Source organism: Lytechinus variegatus, chromosome 1 (assembly GCF_018143015.1).
Source record: "Lytechinus variegatus isolate NC3 chromosome 1, Lvar_3.0, whole genome shotgun sequence".
Lineage (NCBI taxonomy): Eukaryota > Metazoa > Echinodermata > Echinoidea > Temnopleuroida > Toxopneustidae > Lytechinus > Lytechinus variegatus.
In genome coordinates, this window is record NC_054740.1 from 94223858 (window position 1) to 94246689 (window position 22832).

General features: G+C 35.5%; 1 protein-coding gene across 1 annotated transcript; it reads right to left on the minus strand.

The window, feature by feature from the left end:
• Nucleotides 1-732: 732 nt before the first annotated feature.
• Nucleotides 733-18027, minus strand: LOC121429094 (dolichyl-diphosphooligosaccharide--protein glycosyltransferase subunit 2-like). The gene is made up of 16 exons (XM_041626000.1): nt 17925-18027; nt 15445-15638; nt 13877-13972; nt 12874-12982; nt 12410-12473; nt 12086-12206; nt 10514-10600; nt 10085-10192; nt 9118-9311; nt 7930-8139; nt 7409-7520; nt 5878-6075; nt 5441-5623; nt 3059-3134; nt 2001-2141; nt 733-1053 (listed from the first exon to the last, which is right to left on the minus strand). The coding sequence occupies exons 1-15, from the start codon at nt 17932-17934 to the stop codon at nt 2005-2007; spliced, it is 1899 nt and encodes a 632-aa protein (XP_041481934.1). The 5' UTR covers nt 17935-18027; the 3' UTR covers nt 733-1053; nt 2001-2004.
• Nucleotides 18028-22832: the final 4805 nt, after the last annotated feature.

Consider the following 22832-nt stretch of genomic DNA (forward strand, 5'->3'; position numbering starts at 1 on the left):
GACATATTTTACAATCTTTTAAATGAAGAAGACATATTGTTTATACTTCAGTATCATTGCAATTAAAATATCAGCAAGATACATAATCATTACTTCCTGTGGTTTTGTATGGCAATTGGCTCCTAAATAACAATAAGATTCAGAAAAACTTGATGATAAATCTATGTGTTACGGCATATTTGAAACAGGACAGGTTTTATTTAGGTTTAAAAGAAATTCAAATTCCACATGATTTAATCATTTGGTCAAGAAAATAGCATGGAGAACAAACATTACACAATGGCACACAGCAATGTCCGCTGGACGAATCTGAATTTTCTTACATAAGACAGGCACAACTTTTGACTTATCAAATCAAAACATAAATAATACTACCTGGAAAACATTCCAACTTGAACATATGTGGTTTGAGAACAATCAACATACACAGACAGAAGCAAGGTATAAAGAGACACAAAATGGTAAGTACTAATATTAGTCATATTACCCATAGCTTCATCATACCAAGCATCAATGCCCCTGTACAGACCATAATGTAACAAATATTACAAAGTTCAAATAATTATAAATTGTGTAAATCCACGCAAATTGACAAATAAAGTTTGCAAAAATTGCAAAGATGTTGTATACTACAATAGTTCTAGTCTATGACAAAATCTAGTATCCTTCAATTAAAGTTCAGTGGCATCCTCTTTTTATTGTTCATAAAACTATGAATAAGAAACATGATTTTTCTACATTTCTATCTACATGAAACAGAAGTTCTTTAATACTATCCTCCGTGAAATGTCCAAAAGCGGAAGCTACAAAAAAATGCTGAGCCCTTCACCAGTAATTTAATAAAGATAAACTATGCTTAGATTCACTAATAAATTTAGTGATTTTCAAAAATTTACAAAAACAGTATATTTTAGTTGTAATGACAGAACCTTTGTATTTCAAATTCCCATTGAACGAACAACGAGGTAAATTATGGTTCCAATCAAATTGCATCATTCTCCTGTTTCTTGGTCGTAACATATTGATGACCTTCCATTCATGAATGTGTGAAACCTGCAGGGAGGGAAGAAAAACACAGAAAAAAAGGAGAAAACTTAGTTTGTATGATAATTCTAGTTGCAGATTGTACAAGAATAAATTATTTTACTCTCACTGTAACAGGGAAGGAGACCTCAAGAGGCCATCTTAACGTTTCACAGAACATGGTCACAGAATAATAGCATTTTACAAGGGTGTGTTTTTTTCCTTTGATTCTTCACAAAATCAACATTCGGGCTTCTGGTTACAAAGTTAAAAATCATTTCTTAATCGCCCTGAAGATCAAAGATTGTTCTGAAACAGTGATTCATGCACAAATATAATACAGAAAGATACCAGTGTATAGTCTCTATGGAGGTCAGCGCCAATCAGAACCTTACAACACTCAAAATGTCTAACCTTGATACAATATTGCACCCTCCAGACAGGTCCTATTTCCCCACTGATACTGAAGATGATAAAAACCGACCCCCCCCCTTGATCCTCAATGGCAGAGTATTGGGTGATTTTCCTCCCACCACTAAAAAGTGACCAGTTTTTTTAAGGCAAATTTCAAGAGATCTTTCTGTCTATATCTTTCAGTAGAAAATCTTCCATATTTTTTATTTCTAATTTTCGAGTTGCTTAGACAATGATAGAATGAAGGATTAGAAGGTTGGAGATACTGAGCACAATTCTTGCTGAGAGATATGGGCAACAATAGTCATAACCTTAATTTGTTGTGTCAATGCAAGAACACCCTTAATATCACACTTCCACGCATCACATGCGCAAAGAAACGCCCTTAGCAGCCTGCATAAGAACATTGCATAAGGGTGTTTCTGCACCGATGGGCGCACAAAAATATTTTGCTAATGGTGTTCTTGCACCAACATGACAAATGTGAGTGAAATAGTAGCAATGGGGCTGAAGACCATGGTAAAGAATGATAAAATGGAAGGGTATTGGAAAGTTTTACTCACTATGTTACTTTTTTTGCTTTGCGATGCCACTGAGAAGACGGTTACCAAAGAAGAATGTGATGCCCCCCAAGATGGTCAGATACTGAAGGGTAGCAAACATGTTGAGATGGGTCCAGTAGCAGTAGTACAAGGCAAAGATACCTTTATGAAGAGAATAGAAAAGGCAGGTTTTGTGAAGAATTGCTCTGAACCGCTGTCCACAAAAGGGGAATTCAAAGACAGCAAGACAGTTGAGATGAGACAAACACATTCATCATGTTGGGTTAATGCAAGTCATGTGATCTGAAGAGAATCACATGAGGAATCTTGCACATGGCTATCACTGATGTTCTTATTAACCAATAAGAATTTCACTGCAAGACAATTCATGACACACTCCTCTCAGGCTCATAAGTTTCCCAAAATATTATGTTGATATTCCAAATTACAGCTAGATGAAAATTCTTAGAAAATCTTTTTGCACAAAAGAATTCCAAGTAGGTTACATTTTTCTTTATAAATACTTTGGCCTGTATTCTGAAGTCGGGTTTAACTTAAACTCAGGTTTAAAGTTGTGGTTTAAGTATGGCGAGCCAATTGTTACATAAATCACTAACAGTAGAGATATCATACTCCAGCTCATTTGGCTCTCAAATCATTCATAATTGTCTAGGAAGTATAAAAAGATTATTACTTCACCATCGATGAATCAGGAAAGAGCACAGTAAACATAAGAAATATACAACTTAATAACAAATTTGATACTTTTGGCTTCCCACACTTAAACCACAACTTTAAACCTGAGTTCAACTTAAACCCAACATCAGAATACGGGCCTTAATAATCAGATACTTCAATTCATTGTTAAAAATTGTGCCAAAGGAAATAGTAAGAACAATAACCCAACTGAACAAATTCAACAAATAGGCTCTAAAACATGTATAAAGGACAAGAAATTAAAAACATTCACTTTGATGACCATAGTCTTAAGTTCACAAGTTTATTTATTTTTACTAAGTCAACATGAATTTTACAAGTATTTATGAACAAATGAATTTGAGCATAAGAATATAGCTTACCTCCTAAACCAAGATGAAAGCCCAAGGCACTGGGGGATGGTGAAAAGTTCTTCATGTTGGCTCCAAGCTTGGCCCACTACAATAACAAACATATAGAGACTAACAGTATAATAGGTATACAGGGAGATACCTAACAGTATGATGTAACAACTGCAGGCCTCTACAAAAATTTTTTTCATCACTTGCCCTGTTGGGCAAGTGATGAAAAAATTTGCTTGCCCGATAGAAAAAACTGCTTGCCCAATTTTTAAAATAATTTTTTCATTATGACGGCACTACTCTTATTTTTATTAAGGTATACAAAATAACAAATGAGAATCATGTCCAGTATAAAAGAACACACATTGAAAAGGATATTTTCAGCAACGTAGGCCTGAGTCTTTACGTTTATTTTGTAGATAAAAAAATCGATATTTTATGGGCATTTAAGGTTTTAAAAAACCCTTCAACAAAAGTTGCTAAAATTTCATATTTTGCATCTTTAAATCCACGAAATGGCTACCTGCTTAGCATATTTCCTTAGAATTGCATTCATTTACCGTAGTTGGAAACTATAAAGAAAGCCAGTGAAAAATGTTCAGCTCTTTATTGACTCGGAAAAAATTGTTTTATCATCAAAAGTGGAGTGGCTAAAATTTCACATTTTGCATCTTTAAATCCATGAAATGGTCATTTATTTTCCATATTTCCTTGATTTAAAAAAAAAAAAATTAGTTGGAAACCATCAAGTCTTTTCTTCATAATTTTATGATGTTGCACTCGGTCAATAATTTTTATCTACATGTTTTCACATGCTACTTTTTTTTCTATTTTGAGGAATACCTGTTCACTTATTAATGAATTATTACTAACATTGTTTGATATTGTATGATTTTTAAGTAATTTTTTTCACTATGCTTAGAATCTTGGGTGTGTGTGTGTGTGTGTGGGTGTGTTTGTGTGGGTGTGACTGTGAGTTGAACTTTGATATAAATGAATTCAATATCTAATTTCTACTTCGCCTATTCCAGTACAATAACCTGTACTCGGCCATGTAATAATGGCCCACATACCCTAACTTTTCCTGAAGTTCTTTGAAAACGCAGACTTCTACGAAAATTGCATTTCTCTATGGGGGAGTCTAAATTCGGTGAGAATGTATTCATTAATAACTTAAATATACATGACAATGAAGAAATCATCAAACTTTATTGGAAGTTTTGAATAATATACCCGAAATGTAAACTCTGTCTGAAACAGAAAATCACCATCATTGAGGCCTTTACTGAGCGAATTGTCCCCCAGAGCTCTGGCAGAGAGACAGAGCTCAGACTGGCTAGCTAGTATGCGCACGTGTGTGAGCCTTCCGCCGGCCTTGTAAAATAGATGGAGCTTTGTTTGATGATTTATTGTCTGATATTTACCTCATCCCCTCAAAAAGGGAAACAAATGAATTTTAAGTTATAATTAACAAATACGGCAAGTTATTTTGGATGTTAATAGGCCGTTTTGAAAAGCAAAGCCGAATGACAACTCACCAACGCGAGGTTACTAGACTCTGTGATTTATTTCCTGTGTAATTCTAATTATTTTATCACAGAATTGTGATATCGGAAGGGGGAAAATGTGCATTAGAAATTGCACATGGCGGTAGTCATAATGGACCCCTATACTACATTCAACTGTTTCCCGGCCATTGCGTTGATTTTTTTCATACCCGGTACCGTACCATGTATGGAAATACGTGGTACAGAAAAAATAACGCAATTTCGGAATTTGAAACTGCGCTACTCGCTATTTTTTAAGGCTTATTCATGATTTTGAGTGTGGATTTTGGATGATTTATGGAAAAACGAGGTACGGTACAGAAAAAAAGACGCAACAACCACTTGCCCGATCGGGCAATTGACTTTGAGAAGTGCTTGCCCGCACGTCATTTTCACTTGCCCCGGGCAAGCGGGTTTGTCGCGCCCTGCAACTGTATAACCTGCCTATCACAAATGAGTCAATCAGATTTCACTTCAACTCAATAACCATCTTAATGTAACATTCATAGTTTCAGAGAAATATCAAAGTTTCTTTGCCAGTTTTTTTTTGTAGTTTTTACAGATCATTAGTATTAATAATCACTCCAAAATTGTTTTGATCCAGCTCTTAAGGCTATACATCAGGTATATCAATTTAAAGAGACACCTGTCACAAAAAGTCTGTACCCCCCCCCATCTCCACCCCCCCCCCTCACACACACAAAAAAAGTTTTTTCCATAACTATTTTGAGGTACAAACTGGTAGTGATTAAAATAAACTCATTGAAATAATACATAGAAAAATTAGGCTAAAAAATAAAGATGGCTTGTGGGGCATACCTAAAAGTGCATGAAAAATGCATGATGGGTTTCTTACCAAGATGAATAGAAGTACGAGAGGAGCCAATACAAGGGCTGTGAAGGCATTAGAGACAATAGATGGAGGGCGCTTCTCAGCTACACGGAACATATGCTCAATCTCAGGTAACTGTTTGTACTGGCTTCCAGATGGAGAGGATGGCTTAGCTTCAGACTCAGGAAATTTCAAAGACACTACGGCCTATGGTAAAATACATGTATGAGAAAAAAAGACAATGTGTAATTCAAATGTGTATTATATATCAAATGAGTATTGAAAGATTCTAGCGTTTGGAGCATCCAATCAAATATAATGAAAAAAATTATTTCCAATCATATTTTTAGTCAACAGTGAAAGGTTTTATTCCACCCTCACCCCCCCCCCCAAAAAAAGAAAATGGGTTGAGAATTAACAAGTTTAAAATAACAACAATAAAAAAGAAAACAGAAACATACCAAGTTCCAGAAGAATGGATTCTGAATGACAGCATCTCCAATGATGAGGTCAACAGAGTAGCGACCAGAAAGATCCTTGAAATATTCCTTGCCGCTGTCCGCGACATCCAAGGTAAACTTGTAAGCCTTGCCGGAATCTGCCTCGGCAGTAAAGATGACTTCTTGCTTGGTCTTTACATTTGTGATGCGGACAAAGGTCTGAGAGAAAAAGAATGGGTGAAACTTGATAAACCAGGTAGAATATTGCATGAATTATGGAGGATCGTCATATCCACTCTAGTTAGGTATAGCATACCTTTAGAATCAATGGAAAATAAGTCACTGAAGAATAACCCAAGAAAATCAAACAGAATCTTCAAAGAATATATGAAATAAACTATAGACACGACTGGAGCTGTTATCACAATATGTTACAAAGTATCAAAAGCATATTGATGGATAGATAGTGTACCTCTTGCTCCCATAAACTCCCTCCAAGAGTTGGAAGTGGTTAGAATGAAGAACAGAAGGATTTTACTCTCCAATGTCATGGAAAAGACATACCCACAATGTCAGAGTAGTCTCATGGTTACATTGGCTAAGGCCGTGTTTATGCTTCCACTTTTCAGTCCAGAATCAGCGTTTCCAAACGTTATTAGTCCAAAACACGGTTGCGTCCATGCTTACTTTCATTTAAACGCTGTTTCAAAATGCCGATTGTAAACTCACAGAAAGGTGCGTTTGTAAATGTCGTTTGACCAGAATCAGGCTTTCTGGGGAAGTATAAACAGAACCACTATCGTAAACGTGTTTAAATGACGTCATTTCGTCCATGCTTCCGGTGAGATGAAAATCCGCGGGCAAATACAGTCGCATTGCTCCATGTTATCTCCACGTAATAACACTCGGAAAAAACTTTCGAAAAAAAGGCGCGCCCAATTTGACCTCGCTTTCCTGCGAAGCCAGCTGGAGATCGTGATTTAGCCTCTGAAAAGTAAGCATAAACAGCACTCCCAGAACCACGTTTACGATCGGCGTTTTGAATCGACGTTTGAAAACGCTGATTCTATCCTCGCAATGGAAGCATAAACACACCCTAATCTCTTTAAACCTCATTGTGTGGATGAAACCACTGCTGTCTTAATAACACTTGTAAATGTGTCACAAATGAGATGTTGGTCACATTGGTCAATTCTTATTAAACCTCTATGAGTGGATGAAACTATCAACCACTTCTGTCATATAAACACTTGTAAATGTATCGCAAATATGGGTTAGGAAAGAAAAACTAAGAAAAACAATTTTGTACGACCCCCCTGCCTGCTACATACAACATTAAACTTCCTAGTATATAAATGAATATATCTCTCATGCATTGTACAGTAATCTGATCACAAATGACTGGTTGTCAATCTCTTACAGTAACCTAAATAACATCCAGAAACATGTCATTCTCATCCAATCAAAACCAACAATCTCACTCATATTATCAGAGCTGACAATTCATTTCTGACAATGAAACATCCCTTAGATTACACCTGAGCATTCATACCTGATGAGCCTCAATGGGTTGTCCAGACTTGTCCTTGAGACTAAATTTGATGACCAGGTTCTGATGATGGTCAGCCTCTAGACCCTTCTCGACCTTCTCAGGGTACTTGACCCTACAAAAAGAAACAAATGAGTGAATTAATACAGACCATAACTCCATGAACAGCACATCAAAACCTGTAAATGGCTGGCATATAATTCAAAACAATAACTTTAATACTTTTTTCTTCTTTCCTTTTTTTTTTCATCTTATATGGAATACAGAAAAAGATTGAAATTATTTTACTGCAATGTCGCAATTTATAGCAACTTCTATGGAAATCTAAATACCATCGACTGCTGAATTTTGTAACCATGGTATTTTCAAATTATTGCACAGTTACAAAAAAAAAAGCAAGACAAAGAAAAAATAGAATGCTCCTTGACAAAATTGTTGTGAAATGTTGCAAATGAGAGGGCAACATAATACAGAACATAGAATAATTCTCCATCATCATCCTCATGAGCAGTTACTTCACTGACCTCATGGTCTTGGCTGTGATTGACTGGTCTTTATCAACCACATTGATCTCTGCAGCTTCAAGGGTGACCTGGGTAGTGACCTTGACAGTGACCTCACCCTCGGCCAGACCAATGAGGCGAGTGTCTTCCTGGGAGGGCGTGGCATCTAAGGTCACACGGTAGAAGTCAGGTGACAGCTTGGATTCCATCAGGTTTACTTGGTAGATTGCTCTAAAATATGTGAAAAATGACAAACCATAGATATGGAATGAAGTGATGGCACAAACAATGTGAATATTGAAAGACACATGAGAGTAGTGAATAATAACATTTTATCTTGCAACAAGTTACAACTATCAAAGCGAAGTGTTGAATGTAATAACAAAAACATGAAAACATGGAATTGGAAGCAGGTGTATAAAAAACTAATTTGAAAGATTTTAATAAATCTGCGTTATATTAAACTATTTAATGATCATATCATTAGAATCCTTTTGGGCCCTGTCTGACAATGAGTTGCAATTGATCCAATTAATTTCAACTACATAGATAGCTGAATGTGGAAATAGTGAAGTTCATACTGAAAGTACATTAAATCCTTTTGGAAACAATGAGCACACTGATTTGTTACAACAATACATGTATGACCATACTTTATATTTATAAAGTACCAGAGATGCCAACTTTTAGAAATCAGAATTAGGGAGGATTTGCAACCGACACCAAATTATGTGCGCATAGCGCACATGTCGAGCGCGGAGGGCTCGACCCTTCTGGCCAGGGCCCGCCTTAGGGCCCTGGAAGCTCTGGGTTTCTAGATGCTCTCTGGTGCAATCTGACCCTTATTTTGGAGCATTTCACATGTTTTTAAAAAAAACCTTGTTCCCACTTTTTTAACATAAAAATTAAAGAAAAATATGCATTTTTACATAAAAAAAAATGAGGGGACAATAGAAGAAAAGTACCTGTTCAACAATAATGAGGAATTATAATAATCCAGTAAAGAAAAGCTCAGCACGGGTAAATTGTAAGGGCGGGAGTTGGGATGAATTTTTGGGAGCCTCCCGATTTCATCGGGAGGGTTGGCATCTCTGAAGTACTTTGAATGGCTACGCCTTCTAGATACTGGCTTTCCATAGTTGTGAATGATCGGATAAATCACAACTTTTTGTAAGGGCGGGCCAACATGACAGAATGAATATATCTTACGGGTCACTGGTGGCGGAAAGGGGAAGGTTGCTAGCAGCGGTGTCGCCCTCGCTTTTGGATTCGACTGAAGTTGCCACAACAATCAGCTTTCCAAGGGTAGAGGAAAGAAGGTTGGATACTCGTACACGAATGCTAGGCTCTGCTGAGGTGACGGCCATGGGTCCAGCAAGGGAAAATGCTACTGGAATTTGGAACTGAAGAAAAGAGACACTGTCATTTAGAAGTAAAATATGACAAACAACAGAGGGGTAACATGTCAGGACATACGGCATGCATAATCAAAAGTCCATCACGCAGAAAATGTCGATTTGGACAAAAAGAGAAAATCAAGCAAGCATCGTGCTGGAAATTTCATAATAGAATGTTAGGTACAGACAAAAATTGTGCATTACACTAAAGCACTACTGTCATTTCATTTTCACTTAGTTATTTAGTTCTGAAATATTAATACATATTGAATATATTGGCCCGTATTCTGAAATCGGGTTTAACTTAAACTCAGGTTTAAAGTTGTGGTTTAAGTATGGCGAGCCAATTGTAACATAAATCACTAACAGCAGAGATATCATACTTCAGCTCATTTGGCACTCAAATCATTCATAATTGTCTAGGAAGTATAAAACGATTATTGGCTTCACCATCGATGAATCAGGAAAGAGCACAGTAAACATAAGAAACATACAACTTAATAACAAATTTGATACTTTTGGCTTCCCATACTTAAACCACAACTTTAAACCTGAGTTTAACTTAAACCCGACTTCAGAATACGGGCCATAGTGTCAATACAGAAATTGGCAGGTACATGTAGCTGATATCAGTGTGTATCAGACTATCACTATTTCTTAATTTCTTCTCCATGCAAGACAAACCTTGATTTACTAGAAAGCTAAACAACTCTCAGTAAGCATAAAATCACCTACGATCAATCACTAAGCTTCATATTAGGAGCCTGAAATCAACTTACCTTGTTGTCTGAGAGGGCTTTGGTCCCACTGAGGACGTAGTATGCATTACGGACACTCTGTGTTGATTGCCTGCTAACAATGTAATTTCCTAATAGCACTACTTGCTCCTAGAAATAAGGAAACAAAATAATTATCAGCAAGGTCATTTCAAGGATAACTGATATAAGAAACATTTTGCAATGACAGAACAAAGACACAAAACATCTGAAATAATGACAATCACAATATTAAGTAAATTTGTATGGCAAACTTGCCTCATTTCTTGAAAAGTATTATTAAAGTAATACGTTGGCTATTTGCTAATTCCCTCGTTGAAAAGGATCTACTTTAATCAAAATGCTGTATTGAACATTCCCAATATTATAAAATATTTAATGAGCAAAACTGGAAAACAGATCTTTGCTAAATGTGACAATTATAAAGTTTACCTCACTAATAACTGGTGCTTTATTGACTACTCCAGAAAGTTTATATGCTCCTTCTATGAAAATAGATGTCTGCTGTAATGAGTCAAACTGAAAGAAAAACAAAAACACAGAATCTTATTAACATCACAACAATCGTAATTAAATACAACTTCAAAACAAATTTAATCAAAATTTGAAGTTATTAAAACTTGGGTAATTTTACAGAAATGGGGAAAGAGATTAAAAAATAATTATGTACTGCACTAATGTATTATGTTTTAAAGGTAGAGCTACAAACTGACATGCAACAGTGTGGATTAGGCTATCACCCCCCCCCCCCCCCCTCCCTGCCACCTTTCTTCTCCTATACAAGTCAGAACTACCTGGGACAGAGCTATCTCTTCAAAATGTAGTATTATGATATATACTTGCTACAAAGATGAATAATTTCTTTCTAGTCTCACAACATTCATACAAAAAATACTTGCCAACAGATAAAACGTTTCTGGGCATTCCCATTTTTTAACAGAGGTCAAATGATCTTAATATCAAACCAAAATTAACATTTCGTCTTGTTTGATGAGAGGGTACATGTATATGTACAGTCCTGCCTCTCTTATCCGAATCTAGCTATTATCTGAAAGCACACTTGCCGAGATTTTTTTTTTTGCAATATAGTACTTATGGAAATGAGATATCAATCTAAAATCTATAATTCCTATGCGAACTCACTTTGATTACATACATTTTCCAATATAATGTACCTACAACCAAATTATTTTTTATGAAGACATCTTACCCAAATGACCAAAAAAAACTTAGACAGGATAATTTTCCAGTAAATCAGGGCACAGCACAACCATTTATCTTGTTCTCTCTTTTTTTTCTTGGGGGGGGACGTCTCGCGTGCTCAGGCCTCTTGCATTACGGACAGCGCAATCTATCATGTTTGAGCCTACAGCCATTCTAACAATGATCGTCTTTGAGAAGCTGTGATGATCCAATTTTTCAAAGTCAGTTTCATGAAGTCATTCTCGTTCTTTTGAGGTAAGCTCAATTTCAGCAGGTAAATTGTCCAAAAGATTTGGCAACCAATCTATTTCATTTCCGTAAAAAAATGCCTATGATTTGCAGACAGCAGTGAAATAATGTCTATGTGCGCCCACTACAATACATTACGTGTAGCTACCATTGGGGAGTCAGCTGCGTGTATTTAAGATGGGGTCTCCCAGATCCATATAAGTGTGTGTATTTGAGTTTTGTCAGACGTGTATCAATCAGATATGATTATTTACGTCTGGGACCGACCTTTAACGTCACCATCCGAAAAACGTGACCAGGGCTCGAACCTCTGCATCAATTTGTAACTTCCCCACAGCTTGGATTACAGGCGCACGCCACAATGCCCAGTTGTTGGGATTTATTGGTGCTAGTCTCAACATGTCCGGATAAGAGAGGTCGGACTGTATAAACAAAATACCCCAATAGGCAAATTGGAGGACATTAACTGGATTCTAAGTTCAATGACTCTAGATCTTGTTGGTGTCCAACAATTTATCATTGAACATATGAGTAAGAACAAGCAATCCTCACCTGCAAATATTTTTCTCCTACTTCATCAGCTTGTGCTACAATATCTTCTATAAGATCATGATATTTGTCTACATTGGTTTCATTTGAAAGCATGGATGCCACATGGAGAGCAAGACTGGAACTGCAACAAGAAAAAGATATTCAAAATAGTTTAAAGAAACTGCCCACTGATTAACAATAATTCACAAACAAAAATACAATGTAAGACTCTTAGGAAATTAAAGAGCAATATGAAACCACTTAGGACTAACATCTCATTCAGAAGAGATGAAAGGAAGAAATGAATTACATATGATGTATATATGAGACCCAAATATAAGTTACCTTAAAACACTGTCATCTTTCTTCAGTCCAGCATCCAAAGCCTTTACCACTTCAGCAGAATTAACTAGAGAGAGAGAGAAAGACACAAGAAGATGTAAATGTAGCACTTAGAAACAAAGTATGAAGCACTGCATAAATTGAATATTATTGTTATCATTATGACATAATGATAGAATGTCCAGAGAGTGAATTTGCCAAATCTATGCGGACATCATATTAACTTCTTACCAAATCCATGGTGTTTCTAATTTATAGATAATAATTTTCCTCTAAGCACTTTATACATATGTGAGATATTCATATTAATTTTCAAGCACATTTTTTTGTATTTTGGGGGTGCTTTGCGAAAAAGTTATTTAGCCAAATCACAAATGGAGGTCAAGCTGTTTAGAACGGAATAAAGATGTGGCGAATAGAGGTAGGTGAATAGAGGACATCAAAATACAAGGATTCCGTATACTTACTAGTGAGGCCAAGAGCAGTCAAGGCTGTGACAGCATAGAAAACTGTTGCTACATCTGAGCTATCAGTAACAGCAGCATTCAAAACTTGCTGTCCATTGCTCAATGGCACCTACAAGCAAAGTAAAGAAACATTCATGTCTGGTGATATTTAACTACACTAAGGCAGCTGGTACAACAAAACGACTCTACACACTCAAGAATATCTCCCTAACAGTTGTAAATTAAGTAAATTAAACATTGTACTTTTAACATAAATTAGTGCATCAGGGGCAGATCCAGGATTTTGCAAAAGGGGGGACATTTTTGTACAGGAAAACAATTGACGAGCAAAAAATAAGAATAATAAAAGAATAATTTCACTTCCAAATTGAGGTCATTTTGTTCCAAGAAAAATTTGACAAGCTACATCAATAAAAACCAGAGACATGTGGGGAGCATATGACTGACATTTTCCAACAATTTATTGCCATATGTAATTACCATGTCGACGCAGTAAGATTGGCAATGGATATATCAAACAACAATCTGTACACCTATTCCTATATGCCCACTTATAACTTTGTTCGACAGGGGTATACTAATTTGCATGATAAGATAAAAGTAATGCACATCTACAAGTACCTGGCTACACTAAAGTGATGCTCCAGGTTGAAAATATTTATAGTTAAATAGAGTGAAATTCACAGAGCTAAATGCTATAAATTTCATCAAAATGGGATAACAAAGAACAAAGTTATCAAATTTTAAAGATTTGCATTATTCCGGTGAAACAGTTCTAGGCATGTCCCATGAATATTCATTTTATTAGTTGGGCTGATGATGTCACATCCCCACTTTCCCTTTTCTTATGTTATTACATAAAATCATAACTGTTTTATTTTTCATAAATGTGTAAATGATGTGTCATCATTATTATTATTCTGAAATAAATTGCAGCAAGAAATAACAAATGCACTCAATCAGTTGTCAATCCAATTCTTTAAGTTCTTGGTAGGAAACTAACCTTGCAGTTGCCTAGTGCTTTGGCACCAGTAGTGGCATGGTAGATGGACTGGATACTATTCACATCCAGGTGCTCCTTCAAAAAGTTGCAGGCCTCCTGGGGGGGGGGGGGGGTCATGAGACAAATCAGTGCAGTTAGAACTGTGGCAGCAGTATCTCAGTGATACATAAAGGAAGCCATCTTACTGACTCGCATCGTATGCTAGTATTGGGGCATATTTCATTGCTCAGCTTGTCAGTGTTATCCAAACAAAACTTGGATGCAACACAGCAATCTACCTTGCCAATTTCCTTGTGGCAATGTCACACAAAAATGAGCAATGTGAGGCATTGAGGCAAAACCAATAAATTGATCTTAAGGCCTGCTCACACTGCCCGAGCGTTGTTGGAGCGGTCGTGGAGCGGAGAGAAAAAGTCATCACTGCTCACTACCGTTCACCATTTTCGATTTTGATTGTTTTTGTTTTGTTTTCGATTTTTTCCCCCAATTTTGTGTGCGAAATTCGACCCTCTCTCCCTACCGTTCCACGACCGCTCCAACAACGCTCGGGCGGTGTGACCAGGCCTTTACGGTCAGTAGGCAGGTCCCCAAAAAGTGGCTTCTTTTATCCAATTGATATTCATGACTCGAGAGATTTTGCATATTTACTGAGCTTGATGCGGACCAAAACACCTCCCCATGTGGTAAATTCCTCAAATTACCCTCACTTGATTTGAAGCCTTATCCAGCCAATCAGAACTCTAGATGTCATGCTACTCCAAAATCTTAGAAATCTTGTCTTGTACCTTGGTGGGAAAAGTGTGATCTTGACCCGATTAAAAGGTGCCACATATTAAGAGTGACATAGTGAAAAAGTACAGAAATTCAGCTTTCTGGTGCTATAGATATCTTTGAGGCTCAAAATAAAATATTTTGCACAATTTGCAAAAGAAAACAGAGGAAGAAACTTCAGCTTTGATGCACATTTCCAGGCTTGAAATTCACTTATTTATCAAAATATTTTATCCAAAATAATCACTCATATTAATGCAATATGAAAGAAACATTTACTCTGTCCAAATGTACAAAGATTTTTAATTTGACTTGAGGATAAAGTAGTTCTTAGAGAAAGAAAATCTCACGATTCACAAGATTTTGCAGGGAGGAGGATTCAGACATCAGAGGATTTGGATGAATCTGGCCTATTTGCTCATTAGCATAGGGACCTACGGTCTGACTTCTTAATGCAAATACACAAGTTCCTTCTAAGTCATATATTCAAGCAGTTAATGCATAAGCAGTTCACCATCAGGACTGTTGATTGCCATTCTTCTCGTCAACTTCCAATATTATTGGATTTCCACCAAACTTTTTACATACTTCAATAGCAGTAGTGACTTTACTTTGTGAATTATTCTTTAAGAGGTAGTATAAAAAATCAACAGTTATTGTTAAGATTACATATAACTTGTAATTTAGTTACAGACCAATCTTAGATAAATGTGTTTTCTAAAGTTTTTTGTTTGGGGAAAAATGCAAAATATGAAACCTTTCTAAAAATCCACTGTGAGGAAATGAAGTTGACTTACCTGGGCCTGAGGGATAGGAGCATCAAGAAGCTTCAGCCCCAAGATAGCATAGTGGGCTGTGCTCAAATCAGCATAGGGCCTGGCCTGTTCAAAGATGGTCTTGAACCTGGCTTGGCTGTCCCCTGATAGGGTAGATATAGGACTTAGGGCCTGTCCCACAACTGTGAAGACCAGCACCAGTAGAAATACCAAGCCTATAAAAAGGGGAAGGGGATTAAATTAATATTTGGTTTATGTATGGTATGTTTTAAGAAAGCAAGTAACTGTTGCGCAAATGTTGATGTACAGATGCATAAATGTTGAATGTGATTTATTTTCTTACAATTTGCAGGCCCATGCGATGGCCACACATGGAAAACTAATTTGACAGTTACACAAGTTCTCATAATTAATCAAAATGTATTATCACTGGAACACTGATAAACATGCACTAATTGATTTATCATTGATTTGTTCAATGATTATGAGTGATTTTAAACCAAACTAATGTAGTTGCAGCAAACGATAGACTCCTAACAAAAATCTTTCAAATCAACTTAAATTGTCACCATGTCATAACATAAATAAACCCAACTAAAAAACTTTGCGATATCAATGAAATCTAAGGTGAAAGTGACCAAACAGACGATCGGCATCATAAACACACATCACATGATAATCAAACTGGATTGAAGAATGTCAGGAGGGTCTCAATTTATGGTTGTTTTAAAATTGCATTCAGACTTCAGAACAAAGTCAAAGATTACAGCTCAAGTTCTTGACTTCACCTTAATAATAAATTGCATTGTTGTCCCAATTGTGTAAGGTGGAAGAAAGGTTAAATCGGGGAAGGGGAGGGGGCACTTCCATTGATGAGTGGATACCAGGTGTGACAATGTGGTTTCGAAAAGCACCCTAAACATGCATTTTTCATATTCTGAAAATGCACCCCTTAACAAGCATTGGCGTGCGCAAGCCTGGGCGTGTGAATCCCTACCCTTAACCACTCATTCAATGAACAAGGTTATAATATAACCTTGTTCTCAGTTATATCTCCATGTGTGACAAAATAAAGGTGGCAATGTTTGGCTTATTTTCTCTTTTTCTTTGGGGCAAATGCTTGATTTTTTTACACTGACAGTTTCTATTAGACCTTGTAATTCATACCGCTTGGCTCTTATTTAAATTTGATTCTTTATATCATTTTTTCTTAATTAAAAATAGAAATCAAAAAATGAAAATTTTCTTGCCATATTACTTTCCACCAAAAGAGGACATACACAAAAATATGCCCAAAATTCAAGTTTTTGAGCGCTCTGGTGAATACAAAAATCATTCCCACATTACTAATGATAAATAAATTAAAACTATATGGAAATTAGTAATTTTGGTCACAAAAGTGATATTTTAATGATTTTTTAAAGTGTGTGCTCTATACAGCATTGGCATACTGTACCATAGTCCTACCTGTAGATTCTCCACAGGCTAGATGGTAGCAGTGAACAAGTGCCCTTAACAAGTATTGGAGACCTCCGACAAGTATTCCCTGAATTGAACTCCTATACAGTGACATGATAAAAATTGTCGGCCTTACCTTTACTTACATGTACATACATTGGGTTTATTACCAACCAATCAGTCCTCCCACACCTTGCTCAAATTGGACCCTTAAGTAGGCCTTCATCCTGGCTTAAATAAGATCTTTTACATGTAAAGCATCTTTTTTTAAACCCTCGCAAAATTTGACTGTACATGTAGCTGTAAAGACATAGCTTTCCTTGCAAAATATACACCCTTTTTTTCAGTATTTTTGACACCCAATCTTGAAAAACAGATTCTGTATGCGCGTTTCTTTGGTCGCGCCTGGTATCCTTTCATCAATGGAAATGCCCCCCCCCCCCTTGATAAAGATTTCTAAATATTTGGGGTGATTTTTCAAAATGGATTGAATTATGCCGGGTTGAATACTAGTGCCCATACGGTATTGTAATAGTGTTACTGACAGTGGAATTAGAAAATCTCCAGTATACCGGTATAAGGCAGTACCATCTAATCAGCATCAGTGCAGTTTGTGTTTGATGTAGACTCTAAGGCTAAGCTATTTTCAATTCATCAATTACCAATCTTGAGAGATCAGTTAATAAGCACTAGGCAGTCTACAGAATACACAAACTTGAGTTGGTCGGGCTACGCTACGTGTCCACTGCTGCCTGAGCTGCGCTCGCCACCCGCGCCCCTTGGCTCTGCCGCTGTAAATCCTACACGTGGCAACACTTCCTTCACGTCACTCGCTCTCGCGTCCCGATATCTCTCGCACACAAATTAACTCGGTTCTAGGCAAAATACGCTCTAAAAATATATTAATTTTGAGATTTTCACAACCGATTTCTCTCTCATATTTAAACACAAGCATCCTGGGATCTATACTTATGTTACAAAAAATAAAAAAGGAGTACAAAATTCTTATTAAGATGAAATCAAATATTTTAGGCAAACTTTACCTCTTGCCATTTCGCCGCTCCTCTTGAACAAAATGTAAAGGTGCAATTACTCAAAATGGTCGATAAGGGACAGATGTCGAAATGACAGACCTGTATAATTCAAATATCTCGAGTGACAACAATTCGCTCTTTTTGGAATAGTTATACTTTCTGGTAAAGCCCACATCGAGGGTGAATTTAAATAAATATTATAAACAAAATGTTATTAGGGAATCTGATTATAATATTACTCCAGAAAAAATAGGAAACAGAGGCGTGGTGGAATATGGGAGGGGGTTTATTCGCAAGGTATGATGGACCTATTTTTTTTTAAATCCTTGACAGGGAAGTCCTCCAACGGGGTCCTTACTAGAAATTGATGACATATTATATCTACAAGCTACGTCATACAAATCTTTGCAATGAGCGCTAAATTAATAAGATAAAAAAAACTTATAGGAAAACAAGAAAGAGAGGAATATGTTTGAAATTAAAATGCAAAAATCCTAACCGATTTCATTGTACTTAAAAGAAAATGTCAGTTAAACCGACTATTGTTTTTTCAGTAGTCATGTCCAAGACACTTTTTTATGACGGAGTCATATTATTTGATATAGTTATCATGCCATCCGTTTCAGCTGTTTTTTAGACCCTGGGTTTGATAAGATGGTATTTCGTTCTCGTGAATAATTATAATTTTATTGTAATAAATCTCGCTTTAAAAATCAAATTTCACGTAGTCATGACGAGCATGGTATATTTGTCGATCGGACATTCTAAGAACTTTTTGCAACCGTAAATATGATGGGTAAACCTTTGTCTTTATTCATTTTTATTCACTGTTTTTATTTCTGTATATGTCATGCTTAATATGTATACTTGTAAAACCAGGCCAATTGGCTTGGACGGGACAAACCTGTCTAAATAAATATCTAAACAATTATTGATGAGAGCTGATTTTTTTTTTAATATTCTGACCTCGAATTTTGAAAACCTATAAGCACTTTTAGTAATCATGAAAAGGATGGGAGCTGATGGGTGTCTATCTAAATCAATGATGCGGCGCGAAGCGCGAGCTTAATTTTTTTATATTCAGACCCAAAACTGGATATTCTAAGCACAATAGAATGGGTATCTAGGCAATTGATGCAAGCGCATAGCGTGAGCTGAAAAAAATGGACATTCTGACTGAAAGAGCGCGAACTGAAAAAAATTGTTTTCTAACCTAAAATTTTGACATTCTAAGCACTTTTGGTAATCATGAACAGGATAGTCATTTAACTAAGCAAATAATGCCTTAAAATTTGGATATATAAGCACTTTATGTAATCATGAATAGGATGGGCATCTAATTAATCTATGTGAGCGCGAATTCGGCACCCAGCTATATTAAACATCAAGTTGTCACCCCCCTATGTCGAACATCAATTCGGCGCCCCTAGGTCGAACATCAATTCGGCACTCCCCTAGGTCGAACATCAGTTCGGCGCCGCTCTCCCCCTTCCCTCGTCTTCTTGTTCGCCTTTTTCTTAATTTCCCTCCTTTTTTCTCTATCTCTTCTTCTTTCCCTCCTTTTTTCTCCCCCTCTCTTTTATTACCCTTTTGGTGCGCCCTTTTTCGCCTACCCGACCCCCAGAATACGCGCTTGGAATCTACGACACTGAAGGCTGTTTTTAAATTCCTGAGAGTAATGAAACAGACTTGATTACCAGCGTTTTGTTCACTTTTATTGTATGAACATGGACATTGAATAAACTAACATTCTGCACGGATAAACAGAAGCATGCAAATTTAGTTGTGATCTTGACTTTTGGACAAGTTATAAATTGTTCAGTAAGATGAAAGATGCATGATATAAAAAAACACTTTTTTTCATTTTTTTACACCCACTCATACCCTCACATCCGAGAGGCTGACGTCACACACTATTTCTTTTGTATTCTCTTACATTCAATACATTCAATTCAATTCAATCTATTTATTTTCTCTTTCAATCTTTTTACATCTACATGATAGTTCAATTGACATATTTACAAAATATAATATATAAATCATTTCTATAATACAATAATGCTATGAAATCGAAAGAGAAGGAGACCAACTAAAAAGCAGAGCTTGTAGGGTGAATTCCCCCTTTCATAAGTACATTTTATGAATAAAAATAAGATAAAATAAAGAAAAATAAACCAAAATAAAAATAAAAATTAATGAATCAGTATACACTGTATACAGATATCATAAAACGATTAAACATATATACAAAGAGAAATTAACAAACACATTTACATATTAAGTTCTGAATTACATAACTTTGTGAAAAAAAACGATAATCTAATATGAATCCAGAAGATATTTTTTTCAGTTTTCCTTTGAAATTTTGTATTGAATTACATTGTATAATATCCTTTGAAAAAGAATTCCATAATTTTGGACCAGTAAAAAAACAAATGTCTTCTGTGCAAACGATAATCTATTCAAAGGTAAATGAAAGGAACTCGCCTGGCGAGTGAAGTGCTTTTGAATTGTATCATTTTTTAAAAGCATATTATTAAAAGGTAACGGTAATTGTTTATTAATAAACTTGTACATGAACTGTCCGAGTTGAAAAGAATATAAATCTTTAACCTTCAAGACTTTATTTTTCAAAAACAGAATATTTGTATGTGCCCTGAATTCTGCATGACTAATAATACGAATCGCTCTTTTTTGTAATATAAAAAGTCTATTAATTTGAGAATTCGCTGCGTTACCCCATGCAACAACTCCGTAATTCAGATAAGGTAAAATTAACGTTGAATATAATGATAACAAAATAAAATGGGGTAAGAAGTGACTTAATTTTCCAATATTGCGAGCAATTATTTTACAAATATTATCAATATGTGTTTTCCAAGAAAGTTTATCGTCAAGGAACAGTCCCAAAAATTTAGTAGATCGCACTCTTTGAATAACAGTATCATTTAAAATTACATCTTTTGGTACAGTCGTAATCTTGTTGCTAAATAGCATGTAGCTAGTTTTTGCTAGGTTAAGAGAGAGTTTGTTAGCTGTTATCCAATTAGAAACATTTTTAGTTCGTCAATGAATATTTGCGTCAATTGATCTGGGTCGGGGTGCAACAGAAATATATTAGAGTCATCAGCGAAAAGTATTAATTGAAGCAATCTTGATGACATATCAATATCATTTATATAAGTAATGAACAAAAGTGGGCCAAGAATGCTGCCCTGTGGAACTCCGCAAAGAACAGGCTTACGTTCAGAAATATTACCATCAAGTGAAACGAACTGGGAACGCCCGGTTAGATAATTCTTGAACCACTTTAGTGGTTCCCCTCCAATTCCATAATGAGAAAGTTTATAAAGGAGAATATTATGATCAACTGTATCGAATGCTTTTGAAAAATCTAAGAACATTCGAAGACTTGTCATAAGCTTTGGCAACTGTTTGAACTAAAGAAAGTATTGCATGGGAAGTGCTACTCTTTTCTCGGAACCAAATTGAGTATCGGATAGGATGTTGTGCTTTTCAAAAAAAACATATGGTTCGTATGTGAACCAATTTTTCAAGAATTTTAGATAAGTTTGTAAGCAATGAAATGGATCTGTAGTTACTTGCTAAAGAAATATCACCCTTTTTGAAGACTGGTATTATCTTAGAAATTTTCATTGATTTTGGAATATTTCCCGATGATAATGACAAATTGAATATATAAATAAGAGGGTCAATTATATAATTCATAGTTTTCTGTAGAAGGATGCTATCAATGTTATCGAATCTTGCACTTTTATTTAATTTTAGGCTAGATATAATTTTAATTATCACCTGTGCGTTCGTAGGAGAAAAAAACATAGAACTTTGATTTCTATCTCCCAGATATTGATGAAATGAATTGGAATTTGTTGGTATACTTCAAGAGAGCTCAAATCCAACTTGTGAAAATAATTATTGAAAATATTTGCCATCTCAGCTTTATCTTCAATAATAGAATCATTATGCATAAGCTTAGTTATTTTTGAAAACTTTGGTCCATTATTGATGATAGAATTGATCAATTTCCATGTTTTTTTAAGATCATTCTTGCATTGATTAAATTGATCATGGTAATATGCCTTTTTAGCAGTACGGATGACCCTTGTTAGTATATTCTTATAATTGGTGTATTGGCTCCGAGTATTTTCAGTTAGTCTTGATATATATTTATAGTATAATCGATTTTTTTATTTATCGAACGAAGAATTGAATTCGTTATCCAATGTAATCTAGGTGATCTTTTATAATTTTTTGACTTGGGCTTTGCAAAAGGAATATTTTCATTAACATGACTCATGAAGATATCAATAACTGTTTCGTAGGACTCGTCAACACATTCTGTACTAAATACATCATCCCAAGTTTCTTCTTCTAAACTCTGTTTCAAACGAGATATATTTAGATCACTATATACACGCCTCTTTGGTACATAATTGGGAAAGTTGTTTGGCTGATATTGATTAGAACAATACATGAAAATTGGGAAATGATCAGACATGTCTGAGATAATTATACCAGCTTTAAATTCTGAACGAATATTGGAGAAAAAATTGTCAATCAGAGTTGCGGAAGTATTAGTAATTCTAGTGGGTCTAGAAATAAGTGGCAAAAAGGAGGCAGAAAGGAATGTCTCTAAAAATATACATGAAATATATCAAAGATTTATGTGTTTAAAAATCATTATCACAATGAATTATGAATAAATTAATTCTTAAGCAGAATTCCTTGTCATCGAGTCTGAAAAACTAAATTATTTGATATTTTCAATATCATAAAATACAAAAGAAATAGTGAGTGGGTGGTGACGTCATCCCAATCTCTCCTCCATCTTTCAAGAATTATGGAGAATCAAGTTAATTTTTCCCGCTATATGATGTGAAGGCTTGCCCTTATTTG